The sequence below is a fragment of the Gopherus flavomarginatus genome, chromosome 7 (genome assembly GCF_025201925.1).
Source record: "Gopherus flavomarginatus isolate rGopFla2 chromosome 7, rGopFla2.mat.asm, whole genome shotgun sequence".
NCBI classification, from domain to species: Eukaryota; Metazoa; Chordata; order Testudines; family Testudinidae; genus Gopherus; species Gopherus flavomarginatus.
The window spans coordinates 113,619,210-113,635,929 of NC_066623.1; the positions used below are offsets into that span (position 1 = coordinate 113,619,210).

At 44.4% G+C, this 16,720-nt stretch overlaps 1 protein-coding gene across 2 annotated transcripts in view; it reads left to right on the forward strand.

The window, feature by feature from the left end:
• The window catches only part of ZSWIM5 (zinc finger SWIM-type containing 5), a 153,209-nt gene that overhangs the window by 78,562 nt on the left and 57,927 nt on the right, over positions 1–16,720 (forward strand). Inside the window, exon 1 of one of the 2 annotated variants that reach the window (XM_050961122.1) lies at positions 4,353–4,383. The exons of the other annotated variant lie outside the window; for it this stretch is intronic. Within the exon in view, the coding sequence (XP_050817079.1) occupies positions 4,371–4,383 (13 nt within the window). The 5' untranslated portion in view covers positions 4,353–4,370. Of the gene's footprint in view, positions 1–4,352; positions 4,384–16,720 lie in introns of those variants that run through there. 2 annotated transcript variants of the gene reach the window in all.

A 16,720-nucleotide genomic window follows, 5' to 3' on the forward strand; every position in this document is an offset into this window, starting at 1 on the left:
AATTCATGGGACGGGGGCGGGGCCGAGGCGTTCAGAGTGTGGGAGGGGGCTCAGGGCTGGGGCAGAGGATTTGGGTGCAGGGGGTGAGGGCTCCAGCTGGGGTTGTGGGATCTGGGGTGGGGCTGAGGCTGGGGATGAGGGATTTGGGATGCAGGAGGGTGCTCCAGGGCAATGGCAGGGAGAGAGGACTCTCCTTTCGCCCCCCAGCTCTCCCTGCAGCAGCACCTGGGCTGGGGGGAAAGGTGCCTCTCCCCACTGCGGCAACTCCAGGGCTGGGGCTGCAGGATAGGCGCTCCTTTGCCCCAGCAGTTCTGGGCTGGGTTTGGGCCAGGGTAGGGGTGCCCGGCTTGTGCCTGGGGCCACCCAGGCCGCACTGCTCCCTGCCACCCCAGCCGCTGGCAGTCCGGGCCGCAGCAGAGTTGAGGCCAGTGGAGGGGTGTCCTGGCCGTGGCAGATTGGGGGCTGGGCTAGGTTGGGGTTGGAGGAGGGTTCCCTGAGCACCTGCGTGGTGCTAAATAGGCAGCTGCGTGGCCACGCAGATTACAGGGAACTTGGAGGGGCCCAGGCAACTGTCGTGGCCACAGGGAAACCCCCTGGTGGCCGCATTGGAGGAACTGTGAGCGAGATCATCCATCGCTGTGATGCCAAAATTTTGTTAGGTTGACATGTCCAAGACATTGGCATGTCCAGAGCAGGAGAGTCTACTTGTGAGCTGTTCTCTGTGGACTGATGAAATTAGCCTTTGTAGTGATCCTCACTGATGTTTGCTCATTGAGATTTCTCTCTCTCTTTCTATCCCATCTCCGTCCTCTGTCTCAGGCATTTATGCGCCCCCCATTACTGGAGAATCTGAGTGCCTCAATCTCTAGTGCCTTCATCTGCACAGCACCTCCAGGAGGCAGAGCAGGGCTGTTGTCTCCTTTGTACAGAGGGGAACTGACGCACAGAGAGACTAAGTGTCTTTCCCCGGGTCACACAGGAAGTCTGGGCAAATTAGGGAATTGAATCTGGGGCTGATGTGCTAAGCACTGGACCATCCTTCCTCTTGGTTTTCCTGGTTACTGTTGCCTGAGCCAGAAGAGCGAGAGGCCTGGTCCACACTACAGCGTTAAATCGATTTAAACAGCGTTAAATCGATTTAACGCTGTACCCGTCCACACTACAAGGCACGTTATTTCTGTACTCCTCCCCAACGAGAGGAGTAACCTTAAATCGATATTACTATATCGATTTAGGGTTAGTGTGGACGGAAATCGAAGTTATTGGTCTCATTCCTTTAATGTAGCTACCCAGAGTGCACCGCTCCAGAAATCGATGGTAGCCTGGGACCATGGACGCACACCACTGAAGTAATGTGCCCTGGTGTGGACGCGTAAAATCGATTTTATAAAACCTGTTTTATAAAACCGGTTTTAATAATTTCGATTTTATTCTGTAGTGTAGACGTGGCCAGAGAAACCTCTCCATTAAACAGCCAGATTTGTTATCCTGGAAAGCAAATGATTAGGCAGTTGCTGAGTTAGACATTAGCAAATTTCCATCTATGTGCTTCCATTTTTAATGTCCTGAAATGATGAAAGGCTACATTAGAGCACCACGATCCCTCTCGCCCCCTTCATTGCTCACGTTTGCCTGTTGTCTCCATGGAAGGGAGGGAACTCATCCAGATCTATTAGCTTGGAGATGGCCTGGGCACTACTAGTTGGATTCCTGCCCTCTAGTTACAGGGTAGATAGCAAGTAACAAGGCTGGGTAGGATTAGATTTGTTGGTAAACGTTGATTTCACTGTACACATACACACCGATGCACAAATAGTTCCATCAATAATAATCAGACGGTACAGATAGGGAAAGTAAGCCAAATGCTGCTTGATAACTTCTTAGAGTTTCGCTGAAGGATATTGACTCTGTATATTTTGACATGGGATGTTGACAATTTGGGTTTTAACAGTTACAAAGTTTTAACTCAGGGGTCGGCCACCTTTCAGAAGTGATGTGCTGAGTCTTCATTTATTCACTGTAATTTAAGGTTTCGTGTGCCAGTAATACATTTTAACGTTTTTAGGTCTCTTTCTATAAGTCTATAATACTTTACAATAGTTTAGTTATATATCAGAAGGGTGGCTGTGTTAGTCTGGATCTGTAAAAGCAGCAAAGAGTCCTGTGGCACCTTATAGACTAACAGACGTATTGGAGCATGAGCTTTCGTGGGTGAATACCCACTTCGTCAGATACTGTTGCTGTATGTAAAGTAAATAAGGTTTTTAAAATGTTTAAGAAGCTTCATTTAAAATTAAATTAAAATGCAGAGCCCCCCAGACCAGTGGCCAGGACCCGGGCAGTGTGAGTGCTACTGAAAAGCAGCTTACGTGCCACAGGTTGCCTATCCCTGCTTTAACTTTTTGAATCTCAACATTTGCTGTCAAATTATTATTGTCTGACACCTCTCTCCAGAATTTCCCAAAACTGACCATTTAAAATGATAAAAATTGGGAGGGGGAGGCATAAACCCATAATTATGTGCAACAATGAAAATTTAAATTGATTAAAAAGTTGGGTGGGGGACCCTTAAAAATCAACATTGATGTTACCCGTCGAAGTTATGAAATAAGAAATACTGAATTCTGCCAGGCCCTACATATAACTTTGTCCTCCTGACAGCTACCTTAGTCTAAGCACTGGTCGGGCCGGATGCTCTACAGACCTGTGCATACGGCCTGAGGTCAGGCAACTGATACACAAGGCAAAGGTGGGTATGAGTTTGGGTCTTTTGCTTTACTGTCCATATAATTCCTATGTGCCTAAGGAAAAAAGGGCTGGGAATTAAGGGGCAGAACGAAGGTGGTGTAGCAACATCAACTGAATTTTCTCATGTAAAATGGGTGTGCGTCTGCTCACTGCAGTATGCCAGTACCAGTATTGGGGTTACAATGGCGCCTTGATGCTGGGCCCACACTCAGACTGTGGCCCCTCTCTATGCTCCGCCCACACTCCACCCTGAGGCCACGCCCCTGCTCGGCCTCTTCCCCTGAGGCCCCTCTCTGCCCTCGTTGCCCCTGGGCAAGCGGCAGGCAGGGTCCGAGAGGAAAAGGCCAAGCGGGGGTGCAGTGAGAGGTGGGGCCCACAAAAGATTAATCCGACCCTGATCAATCAGGGCCCGATTCTGTGACTTACTCATGAGGAATAATACTGACTCATGAGAGTCCATTCAGAGATAAAGCCGGATGCCAGGACTGGGCCCTTGGCGTATAAATAGTTCCATCCTTAACTGTATCTTAAAGAAGGCTTTATCTCTGTATCCCAAGGCCAGGCTTTCCGAGAGGTGTAGGGTCTGGTGTGGACCTGCCTTTTCCGGACCCTGCACCTTGTGCTTTTAAGTTTCTCCTCTGTTTGCATTGTGCAGTCAGAGTCTGGAAGAGCTGATCTGGTGAACTGGTGTGGCACAGTTGAACCTACCAAGAGCATCACCTCTGGATACCCAGAATACAGTGGATTTATAGCATCTCAATCCACTCAGCTCACGTGGGGATTTGACCCTTTCTTGGGGGAACATCTGGAGGGGCCCAGGCACTTGCCCTGTTCTTCTCCAACATATGTTGTGTGTTGTTTTTTCTCCTGACAGGTGTGCTTTGTAGTCAAACAAATGCTCAAACAGTACATCTAGGAGGGGGACGTGACCTCTTTCTTTTCTCTCCTGACTGTTCCTCGTGTGCAAAAACAAAGTGTGAGGGTATTTAATGCCTAATGTGCATCAGTGCAGCAAACTGTTATGGTTGCTTGGCAACAGCAGGAAACCTAGTTAACAACATTGGGGCAAGATTGAATCAACCGATAGATCAATTTTCAGGTGTGTTTTCAGCTAGGGTGACTTTCCCAGCATTTGCCTTGACCCCCTTGATTAGAGCAATTTAGTCTGTAAATTATGCACCGTAGCCTATTGGATTTCCATTGAAATGAGGTACTTCCTGGAGAAACTGACCTCTGAATTTACTGAAACCTTGCAAATATTCAAGGTTGAAACCAAGAATGTAGCTTGTGTGGGAGGCTTTGCTCCTCTAGAAGGGAATTTTCTTTCCAGAGATGTGGCAATAAGGTTCTTTCTCTCTTTTATTCTTGTTTGAGACCATGCAAAATTGAGAGAGACAAGGTAGGTGAGGAAATGTCTTCTATTGAACCAACAGCTGTTGGTGAATGGGACAAGTATTTGAATTTCACTGATCTTGTTGTCACATCTTAGAGTCTCAAAAGCTTTTCCTTTCTACCCACAGAAGTTGGTGCAATAAAAGATATTACCTCACCTACCTGGTCTCTCTCATATCCTGAGACCAGCACAGCTACAGCACTGCAAACAACTATGTAAAATTGCTGAGATGTGGTCAGTTGGTGACTTCTAATCCCCATCTTGGCTATTGACTCCACAGTCACTTAACCACCCTGCCTCGGTTTTGCCATCTGTAAAATGGGCTAATACTTGCTCAATACGCTGGGATGTTTTGAGGGTTAGTTAAATAAGGTTTGTAAAGCACTGTGATTATGTCAACTGCTAAAGTACTACTGAGCATTGTTAATACTATGGAAAACTCTTTAAACCATTCCTAGAACAAGAATATAAATTCTCTGCAGGTTTGGCATGTTGTTGTAGGGTCTAGTATACATCCACGGTATATATACTCAAATTATGGACTAGATTTGACAGATTTTATACACAGATGGCACTAATCCTCTCTCCCATGAAGTTGGTCTAGGATATATGGGACTTGTATCTAAAGCAACACAAACATGGCCTCTTCTGCCAGTCTTTGCTTTTCTGGATGGCTCTGAGTTGGTGGCACGCATGGCTCTAATAAGAATTCTTTATCCAATAAGTTTTGTTGCTGCATTAGGGTGAAATGCATCCTCGTGCAGGGCGGCCCGTAAACACCGTATAAAGCCCATTGCTAATGGTGTAAGTAGGGTGTGGGGTGCTCGTCTACTCTGGGGTGAGCTTCACCAGCAGATCTTCGGAGAGGAAGACTGAACAGTGAAATCAGCAAGGGCTAGGTCCTGTTGCAAGATCCATTTTTCTGTGCAGCAGAAACTGAACAGCTCAGAGGTGTTTTGGAAATCAGCCACCTGATGCCCCGTCTATCAGAGGAATCAGCCTGTTGCTGACAACAGTTGTTAACATGTTTCCACAGAACTAGTATTGAGCTGGTTGAACTCCTAGGGCAGATAGGGGATACTGCTTCTGGCATTGTTACAGAAAGGTGTGATTGAGGATTGGTTTCACTCCATCTAAAACTCTGGTCATCAGTTTTCTAGTGGGCTGACTACTTTGTCATCCTCTGGGGTCATTTGCAGTCCCTTGAGACAATCTTTCTCTTCAGGCTGAGCGTTTCTCTGTATCTTGCCAGGCCCTTACTTTTTAAGCTACTAGGTTCTCCGACACACTCCTCACATTCGCGGATGCAAACGTACCTCACACAATGGTCCTCTGCCCCCAGTTCCTCTTTGAATTTCCACTGCTACACACAGCTTGTTCCATTGGAGAGGTTAATACAGAGGCACAGCGCTTGTCTGTTTCGTTCTGGTGTTTGCAGGCTGAAAAAGGCCAGTGGAAAAGTGGTGCTTACTCAGAAAGCCCTGGCAGCATCTTAAATGTTCTGTACATGCTGGTCCCGGTGGCGAACTAACAGCGTATTGTTTTAAATCCTTAAAAATGTGATTAGTTTGCAAGAAGGATGAGCTCTGGATCTTGCGCGACACTGGGCCAGATTTTGCTCTCAGTTAAACGGGTATAATCAGGAATAATCACACTGTGAGGTTACTCCATATTCAGCATCTGGCTCATTGTCGCTGTATACTGGGTTCCTCTGGTGCATTCTGGGTTGAGCTGAGCTCTGAACTGCAGCATTGTTCAGTCTTTGTGCAGGGCTCCAGACTTTATTTAGAAAGCAGTTTTCAGTTCTTCCCGCCCCTCCCCCAACAAACTGAGTTGTCTCGGCATTTATTTTTGGACTTGTAAACCAGACTCGCTCCTTTCGGCTTGAATTGTTTTTGCTGACGGGCACAGACTCAGCCATGAAATGGCAAAAGGGGTTTCTCTGTTTAAGGCCTGGAACACAGCGCTTATCTGAGGAGCAGAGTTGGGTGGGTTTATTTTTTAGAAACAAAGTGATTGAGCATTTGATGGACCAGGGTGGATAAAAGTTGTTTTTCTCCTTACACATTTCCCCATTAAAATGTTATAAATGCCTGACGATTCTTTAGGATAAAGCACTGTGCAGTGGGCGAATGGTTCTGAACAAATATCTACCCATTTTAGGTACTTCTGCACTGTGTGTTGCCTTGCTACCGCATGGCAAACACAACACTTCTCACCCAAGGCACTTGACATGGCCATTTGGGAATGTATATTGGGTGCTCCACTGTTTTGAGAGGGGATGTTCAAAGTCTTGGGCCATGTCTGCACTCTAGAATTCTCCCAGCCACCGCCATGTCGGTCAGAGGTGTGAAGAAGGGTGATCCCTGAATAACACAGCTGGGACCACACTAGGGGTGCTTTGCCAGTATGATAGACTGCTAGTCCTGAACCGGAAGAGTGCTCTTAGTGTAGATATACCTTGAATTTTTGTAGAATCCTTCAATTTAAAATTCAACAATAAGATTCTCTTTTCAGAGCCCAAAGAGATTGTGTATCCCACCAAAGCTCCTTACCCTCTCCTGTTTTTTTCCTATACCCTTCCTGGAAAATGTCTCTTGTTAATTTAAAATAATCTCTCTCCAGATGGAAGCTTCCAGTTGATACTGAGATAATATGCTGATGATTAGTCCCCGTCTCCAAAAACCCTTTTCTGTGATCTTGGATGAAGCCCCTATGAGTATGGCTACATTTGGAATTTCAAAGCGCTGCGAAGTGTGAGTGTAGTCAGAGCGGCAGCGCTGGGAGAGAGCTCTCCCAGCGCTGCATGTAAACCACATCCTTTACGGGTGTAACGTGCAGCGCTGGGAGCCGCGCTCCCAGCGCTGCTGCCCTGATTACACTGACGCTTTTCAGCGCTGTATCTTGCAGCGCTCAGGGGGGTGTTTTTTCACACCCCTGACCTCGAAAGTTGCAGTGCTGTAAAGTGTGAGTGTAGCCATGGCTTATATGGCAGGCAAATGGAGACATAGTTGCCTATCTGTTTCTCCTCTTTGCTTTGTTTCTGTTTTGTTATGCAGAGTGTCACTGAGTTTGGTTGCTCAAATGCCAAGTCAAAATAAATGGTGTGTGTTTGGTGTCTTCTGCTGTGGAGCTGTGACTAATTTGAGTTATTAAAAAAAGGGCCAGAATGGCAAGAGGTGAGAGCTCTGAAGGGTATGGGGATAGCCTAGGAAGATTACATGAATTTGTGGGACTTTCAAATTATATTTCAGTCAAGCAGCGGATATTTGGCTGAATTTTTTGCAGGGTTTTCTCTTTTACTTTTGGTTTTTATTTATATATATTTTAAATATATAAAAAGACTTAATGACTAAGAGACATCTGTGGGCTTGGAAGTTGGAGAATCTACTTCTCTTGCCAAAAGTATTTCATGTCATACTGTGGATATCTTAAGGACGGTGGTGGGGGAGAACATTGCAAAATGCCTCTCTTCACAATTCCCCCCCTTCCCTTTAGTTTTATGGCTTCTGCTTTAGCTGTGTAACTCACTTCTTCTTTTTCTGTGTATTTTTTATCGGCTCTAGCGAGGACAAACCTCTTTCCTTAGTTGTCTGTGACAGTTTTTTAAAAATGTTTTATTTTGTGTGTTGTAGCCGTATTCGTCCAGCGATCTGATCGTTATGTGGTGTCATTTTAGATGTTTGCACTGCACCAAAAGCAAAGGAAGGCGACTGCAGTATAGTCTGTGTATTGAATAGCAATGTTTTCCAGCAAAAATCTGTTAATCAGATGTTTTTAATCAGAAACATGAGTTTTAGGGAGGCAGCCAGTAAACTGCCTCCAACACAAAGAAGTGATGGATCAGATTTCACTGGTTATCTGTTTATAGCCTTTTATTATTCTGAAGACTGCTACGCAATGGAGTAAGATTGACCTTTCAATATAAAATAGAGCTGATGCATTCCAGTAGGTTTCAGCCCCCCTGCATACTTCTCCAATTCAAGTTTCCTCTCTAGAAGAAGCTGATTTCTTCCTCAAGGCTTTGTCACAATAGCCGCCTTTTCCACTAGGGATGGCTGGCAAAGATTCCAACTTTTAAAGCCTGTCAGTACCACCCCTGACTAGCCTGAAGGGTCACACTGGAGCAATGAGAGTCAAGTTTGCTTGTTTTTAAAGCACGGCTGCAACACTGTTATTGTGTATTGGGGGCAGAAATAGATGATTTCCTGCTAAGCAAACGTGATCCAAACTCTGCTGGCTGAACTGTTCAGCCATTGCCTTGCTTGGGACTCTCTAATTTCTTTTCGATGTTACTGTAGTACCCATGTTAGTCGTGCACTCCTGAAGTTTGGGAATTTTCTCTGTGGAGGAATGTTCGGTGTGAATGCTGTGATGTTGCTGCATAAGAGTCCTAAGGTCTTTATTCTGACGCGGTTGGCTGCGCTGGAATTGTGTGTCTCCTTGACGTTGCACGGGATCAGACTGCCACGGCGTGGTTTGCAGAATCCTGCCCATCGCCTCTTTGTCTTCATAATTTTGCACTTGATCCTGTGCATTGCTGAGCATCCTCAACTCCTTTTAACGTCAATAGGAATTGAGGACACCCTCCTGCAGGCTGGGGCCTGATGTGTGTGAAGGAAGCTTTCTTCTTGGGACTGATTTCTCATTCATAACTGCAGTATCAGAGCATCACACTCGAAGTGTGTGTGTGTGTGTGTTTTCCTGCTGTGAAAATCAGTCCTGTGGTTGGTAAATGGCTGACTCCTCCTCAGTCTGACTCATGTTCTCATTTTGCTGGTGCTGCAACAGTTTTCCCAGCCACAGTCAGCCCCGTTCTCCCTGCACATACTTCTGTGATGTAAGCATTCTTCGAGGAATACCCTATGTGTACGCCACAAGTGGGTGCCCATGTGCGCCATGCGCCTGCATCCGGAAGCGTTTCCAAGCAGTGTCCGTTGGCCGCATTTGTGTAGTGCATCTCCTCGTGCTCCCTGCTGAGGATATAAGGGGCAGAGTGGGCTGACGCCACTCCAGTTCCCTCCTAACACCACATGGCCCGAGTCGGAACCCCCGTTCCTTCTTCGCGCTTAGCATGCCAAGAGAGCTGTTCCGTGCTTTGAAGATAGCTTATGGTTCTTTATAGAGTTAGTTAAATAAGCTTGTGTAGTATGGTGTGTAACTTCCCTGGTCTGGGAGACTCAACCCTTCACCAGCCCAGAATCTCGGGTTTCGAGAACGGTGTCTCCTGTCCTCGTTCCTTCTCCAACTGTCTGGGCGAGGTGCACATCTCGACGAATTGTGCTATCTGTAAGTCTTTTCCATCCACAACCAGAGAGGCCTGGGAACTCCACCTCTGCAAATACCTCATGGAGGAGGCAAGGAGACCCTGAGTGCACTCGGATTCTAGCCTGGGAGACCCCCCCCCCCTTTAAAGTGGCTACCACTGACTGCAAGTGCCCCTCCTAGCACCATGCACGGTGCATTGTCTTTCCCTGTCTAGTGCCTAAATCCTTTCTCTAGCTGCAATTGTTGGTTTTCTTTGCAGTTTTCTTAAATCAAAGTAGTTGTTGCGGGAAGGCACATCTGAAGAAGTGTATTTGCAGTTGGTTCTAACCGTGGCAAAATTTGGGGGCCTTATCTGCAGTGGATTCCACAGACTTGGTCCAGCTGTCTGGAAGTGTGGTCTCCTGCACTGAGAAGACTGGCTCTTGAGGAGATAGTACTAGTGGAATGTAATTGTCATGGGAAGTCACAGTAGAACGGGGTCTCTTGGGTGGTTTGGAGCAGTTCCATGGAAGTTTTGGAATACCAGGATGCAGACCTTGATGTGGCATTCAAAGCCTAGAGAATGGAGCACCTAAAGCTCTTGACACAGGCCTGTACTGTTTCCTGCGGAGAACTCCTCCAGCACTGCCTCACTGGTTGAAAGAAGGTTGGGGAAAGCACCTTCTCCACACGATCCACAAACAATGTAGAGTCCAGACTCACCCACCTTCTTTGGTTTGGAGTTTCCAAACACAGAAATTAACAATAAGATAAAGTTCAGCTTAAACCACGTTCGGCTGCTTCTAGGGCCCTTCCTCTAAAGTACTCAAGCTAGATTGTCTCTCCAGAGCTACTCCCACTTTCCTTATCCCGATGGGATAACACACCACCAGCCCTGATGAGTTGTCAGAGCCTGCAGCCACCCAGCAGTATCAGTGCCTGCTAACAGAGGGAGATTTGCCAGACAAACTGTGCCAGCCAGGTCCACTCATGTTACGGACTAAGCATTTGTCTACACAGTGAAATTGACCAGATGATCCACTGCAGGATAAATTATTCCAGAATAGCTCTGAGTTGACACTGTGCCCTGGAATAAAGGTCACTTTGTGTCCCATGTAGACCAGCACTAATAGGCTGCAGACCTTCAGATTTGAATAAAAGAAATGAATTTAATTTTTTTTTTTTGCAATCCACTCATTTTTATTTTTTATGTATTTTTGGGGTGCGGGATTGGACTCCCATAATCAGAGTGAGTCAAACTAGTTTTTTCAAAGTTCTTCTGATTTTACAAGTATAAATAAGTGTTTGGCTGAGATCTGCTAGGCCAAGTTCTCTTGAAAAGAGAATATTTATAGTTGGATTATCAATGGGCTTTATAGAAGAAATGTTAATGAAGCCTTCCCTTTAATGGTCCTGCTTCCCAGCTCTCTCTCATTGCAAGGGACAGTTCAAATCTCTCTCCACCGTATACAAATCTGATAACTCACCTCTTTCATTGGAGTGGATGAACGTTGCATCAGCTGTTCTGAGTCACATTAGGTTCCATCTAGTCTGATATCCTGACTCCAGTAGGGGCCAGCGCCACAGGCTTGTGAGGAAGGTGGAATTGCAAATTATTTCCTTCTAGAAATGCTCCGATAATTAACTGGTGGCTATAGAAAACATTGGATGTACCCCTTTCAGTTGAGCAGCTCAGAACTGTTGTGCTGTAGGCTCTGTCCGTGTATTTCTCCATCGTGAGGATAGTGGGATACCTTGCTCAGTGTGCATACAGCAGACATGTAGTTTCCCTTTTAGGCCTCTGTTGTAGAGAGACTTCACTAGCCACATGACCAAGGTAGATTTTGGATGACTCTCTCTCCACTCTCCCACACTTTCCTCTTCCCCAGATCTGGACAGGTACAATCCTGCACAGGACCCAATAGATTCACTGTAGACAAAATATAATTCCCCTACCCGCATCAGAGCCAAGTTTCTCACTCTGATTTTGGAGAACTGAAGGTGCAGAAATCAAACTAACAGCTAGGAAAAGCAAAATCTTCTAAATATAAATTGAGAAATAGTGTAGGTGGGGTAGGGTGGATTGTTTTAAATCAAAATGAATTAAATCACTGATATTTATCATTATTTAAATAATCAAGTGTGTAACTTGATTTAAATAATTGATTTCAATTGTGTTTTGCATTTATACTTTTTAGTTATTTTCCTAAAGAAAGATTAATTCTCATTGATTGGTAACCATTAACACATGTTGGTTTGCAACTAAATACAGCCTTTACACTATATTTGTTGTCTCTTTTTGAGGACCAGGGTGATATACCATATCTATGCATATTTGTTTAAGCAGTTATATGGTTTAATTTTATTTATTCAGATTCTTAATTTTTGCATATTTACTATGTTAGAAAATGGTGAATGATACATGTCTAATTTACCTGATTAATTTTTTACTTGTGATTGGTTTCAAGCTCTGTTTCGATGGAAATTCAAATTAAATTAAAAATTCCCCATAATTAATTAAATGTGTTGGATACATAAGAGAGATTATAAAAAAGTTTTTCAAAACATGCCTTGCATTTAAATCTAACTGATGTATTAAACAAAGGAAGTGCCACCTGTAGTTAATGAATTGAACTGATTGTTTCTGGTCACTATGTCCTTCAAGATTTTAGAACTAGTAGATCTCATCCTCTCATATGTAGTTTTTATTCATAGACTGGCAGAGGAAAACAAGTTTTTCTGCTTTCTTAGCTCCGATTGAATGAATTGGTCATTGACATGAACTAGTAGAATAAATTGAAATGAAGAAATATTCTCTCTTCGCCTGAAGAGGATTCTGCTGTCAAAAGCTGGTTTAGCACTTCAACTAAGGGCTTGTCTCCACTACCGGGGAGATGGATGCTGCTGCAATCGATGCAGCAGGGATCGATTTAGCGGGTCCAGTGAGGCCCCATTAAATTGATGGCAGAGCGCTTTCCTGTCAACCCTGGTACTCCAGCTCTCTAAGAAGAATAAGGGAAGCCGATCGGAGAGAGTCTCCTGCCGACTCAGCGCTGTGAAGACACCGAGGTCAGTCGACCTAAGCTGTGTCGACTCCAGCCACGTTATTCACATAGCTGGAGTAGCATAACTTAGGTCGAATTGATATTTTGATTTATTTTTAAAGTCATCGATTTTTAATCCACCCTGAGGTGAGGCAAGTGGTATAAAGGTTTCTGAGCATGAGTGTGAAGTGTAGTGTATTTGAAACAGGCCAATCAAGCCACCTCATGCTGTTCTTAATGTGACATGGATATTGTAGAAAAAAGACTTCAAAGAGTCTTAAATAATAAAAATGTGTTTGGTACTATGCTCTGTCTGTAACAGAGCTGGCTGGAAAAACATCTATAGAAATGTTGAAATTTTTGCAGTCATTTCCCTCTTGTGGGCCTCAAAACAGATCCGTGTCCATTTTGGGGTTTGGTTTTTCTTAATTTGTTTTGTGAAAAATATGAACTGAAATTTTTACTCAAAATGTTATTAAACAGTTATCAACGTGGTTAGTGAACTTTTTCCTTTACCAAAACCTGGATTTTTGGTAACCACTATTTTTTGATAAAATGTTGCCAAAATATTTAAGACGTAATTTCTTGCAAAATTCTTCATATTTGTAAAAGGACGTTTTTTAAATGAAAAAGTGTCTCCTTTTGAGAAATTTTGACCAGCTCTTCATGTAAATCTAGGCTGCCTTACTGCTTCTTGTCTGAGGATACGTCTACACTACCCGCCGGATCGGCTGGTAGCGATTGATCTATCGGGGATCGATTTCTTGCGTGTAGTGTAGACATGATAAATCGATCCCCGATCCCTCTCCCGTCGACTGCTGAATTCCAGCTCGGCGACAGGTGGAAGCAAAGTTGACGGGGGAGCCGTGGCGTGCTGCGAGGATGCGAAGTAAATAATTTTAATTCGATCTAAGATATGCAACTTCAGCTACGAGAATAACGTAGCTGAAGTCGACATATCTTAGATCGATTCCCCCCCCAGTGTAGACCAGGGCTAACTGTGTAGGCTTCTGGAGGGCCAGGAAAACCATACCAGGGGGCTTTCTCGTATATTGAAGTGCTACTGTTTTACAGTCTGATATTGGAACTGCAGAGGGTGGTATCCATTCCTCTTCACTGCTATAAAATACCCCTTCCTGATCGCAACAGGTCACAATACCTTGGACCCTTCTCCTGCTACTGGGTGTACACTTCTGAGCCCTTTATTTTGTTGTGTGTGGGAGAAGAAGAGGCTTTCATGGAGGCTTGGCTAGCATGTATTAGGTTTCTTTAAGGGCAGCTCTTTGGAAGCTGCTCTGAATAGCAGAATTATGTTAAGGTGCATTAGTGAGCAGAGTGCAGTTGACCTGCGAAGTGTGTAAGAAGTGACATTTATCAGATAATTCTGCTTCTCTTCGCTTTCATACTCTTGCATCATACGCTATTTCCTTTGAGTGTGTGTGTGTGTGTTTGTGCACGCGCATTTAACACTGTATTCTTGTCTAGCAATACAGACCCTTCAGTGCTTTCCAGCATCCTGTTCTGTGGAGCTGGCATTTTCCAGTGCATTTTGAATTGTAACAATGGTTGACGTTATTTCCCCTTCCTAGCAGCAGAGACGATGGTATCCCAAACTCTTGTGATCTTGGCAATGGCAGCTGCAATTTGAAGATGACAACATCTTATTTAATAGTGTTTTTAATTCTAAATTGTTTTCCATTTGCACATCCCCATAAGCAGATCTGGACCAACCCTCTCATTTTCAGCCATGCTTACAAGCTGTCACCAAGGCACTGCTCTGGTTAGAGGCAAAATATAAGCCTGTAAAGAGAACAAAAGGCCTGGTAAAGTTGCAGACACAATAGGGAGGCTGTGTCTCCGAAAAGCAGGTCACCAATGAGAATGAATGTATAGGATGAAAAGGACATTGCCATGCTCTGAAGTAACTTCTTTCCCTACCAGAGGGTACATAGTGACAAGAGCGTAAACTGGGAGACTGGGACAATGGGTACAAGGAGACTATGTCCGATTAACAGGATTATGCAGCCGTAACTCAATTTTTATTCAGACAGAGTTGCTGACGCTAGGGGTTTTCCCCCTGAAGAACAGCTCCTCTGAGCTGCTGTATGAGATCTGAATGCTTTTAGCCCTCTATGATTCCCTAAGCAAATCTGAACATGGACTACTGAGCCATATTTGCATACTGCAGGTGTGACTCAGTTGCAGTGACAGCCAGGGTGGCTGGGTTTGATTCAATTGTTTTATAATAAAATTGAAAGCCCTGTGCTAATTGGATTGGGGTTTGAAATTCCTGCCGCCCCTGACAGTTCAGGTTTGCTGGGTTAACAAAAGGGTCTAGTTTTTGCTTGATTTGGATCATCAGTAAAAACAACGCCATTTGTTTTTTAAAAGAAATCAGACATGGGTAGGCGCTTTGCTTTAACGTTTGGGATTATTTTTTGTTATACTGAAGCATTCTGTAGCATATGCATGAATCACCATATTAAAAAGGCCACGCAGAGAATGTCATTAGGTTTCAAACACACTGAAGATCAGGTATGCTGTAGCGGTAACGATTTTATAGATTGATAAGCAGTTTCTAATTAAAAACCTTTCATGTATTGCGAGCCAGATCCTCAACTGGTGTAAATCTGAGTAGCTCCATTCAAGTCAGTAGAGCTATGCCAGTTTACACTACCTCAGGATTTGGCCCTCTATGTGTGTGTGAACATTTTTGTGTGACTCGTGGGTTGGGTTCTTGCATATAGTAAAAATTTGGAACTTGGCCTGCTCCCTTTTGCAATCTTGATCAGTGTAAAACAGAACCTGGTTACTGGAACTTGTACCTGAGGTAAAAAAAAAATTCATTTATGACTTCTCAATGCTTATAGCGAACCAGGGTAGCACCAAATGCATTTTTGGAGAAAAATGGCAGAATAAGGTATTTGTGTGAATTTATGAGACTGGATTAAAGGCATTCAGCCTTCCGATGCATCCATTAATGAAAGCCAAGAGAAGGCTGAGCTGTGGTGATCTGCAAGCACACAAACACTCTATATTGCCTTGTTTCAAAGCAGACATATTCCCCTGCTCTTTGTAGAAACTTACTACACAAAGCAGTGTTAGTTTTTGTTTTCTCTAGGTATTAAGGCTTCTTGTTCTTCAGATTAGACATCAGCATGAGTTAGAAATGTTAGTCCTGCAACATGGAACGCAGGCTTGACTGCATGTCACCTTTTAGGTATTACTCAGGCATATGATATACCTTAGTGAAGACTTGCTATATTTTTTCTTTGTCCAAATTCTGTGTATTGTCTGTACCACCACAAAGCAGATCTTCCGACGCAGCTTGCTTTGCTGATACACTAATGCAGGTCATCAGGCTTGAAATTAGGAAAGAAAATCCATTTTGCAGCCAAGGTTTTGTGAATTTTTTCCTTCCAAACACTCTTACAAATCTGTGTCATCTTAGCAGGAGACCATCTGATTTGCACGTCTGGCCAGATTAAAAATCCATTTGTCTACAGGACGACTGATGGATGTTCTGGATGATGCAGGAGATTTTTAGGAGGTGGGGGAAGGAGAGACAGCCCAGATTTTTAACAAACAACAAAGAGCCTGGGGGTTGGGCAAGATAAGGGGACAATCTGAGTCCGATCTTCACTTGAATTTTCTGGGAAAATGTCATTGACGTTTAACATTGTCCTGGTGTACAGACCCCATTGAAAAGCTTCCAAGGCCTAGAGAGAAAAGAACAGCTCGGTTTCAGGCTTCTAAATAAACAAACACCCAAAATCTTGTCTGGATAATAGTGGGAAACACTGGAAAAAGGAGTTAATACAAGGGCATCTGTGTATGTGAATGCTCGGGACAGGAGAGCTTCATTGTTCTTTAACTCTACTCATGCTGGAACAGATGGGAAGCGAAGGCCACTTCACGCGTTAGCTGGCGCGGATAAAGAGCAAAGCAGAGAAGGGCCCTTGTGGCTGATTAGAGGTTAACAGGAATAGAAACCAGCGGATTGACTCTTGATTTGCAGGAGGTGTTCTGGGATAGGAGCAGATGGCCAGGAGAGCCTCCCTCCAGCTTACTCAGCTGCTCAGAGAAGCTTACCATGACCTCTAGCACAAACAAGTCTCCTTACATCTTCTCCGTTTTACCTCTGCCCCTCTCAAATTGCAGTCTCTCTCCCAGGTCTGCAGTCATTTGTGCTTTCTGTTTATTGGGCCCGCATGCGTGTGTGTACATACACGTGTAAAGATGGTATGTGTTGCCTGTTCCACTGCCCGTTGGATAACATTCGAACAGA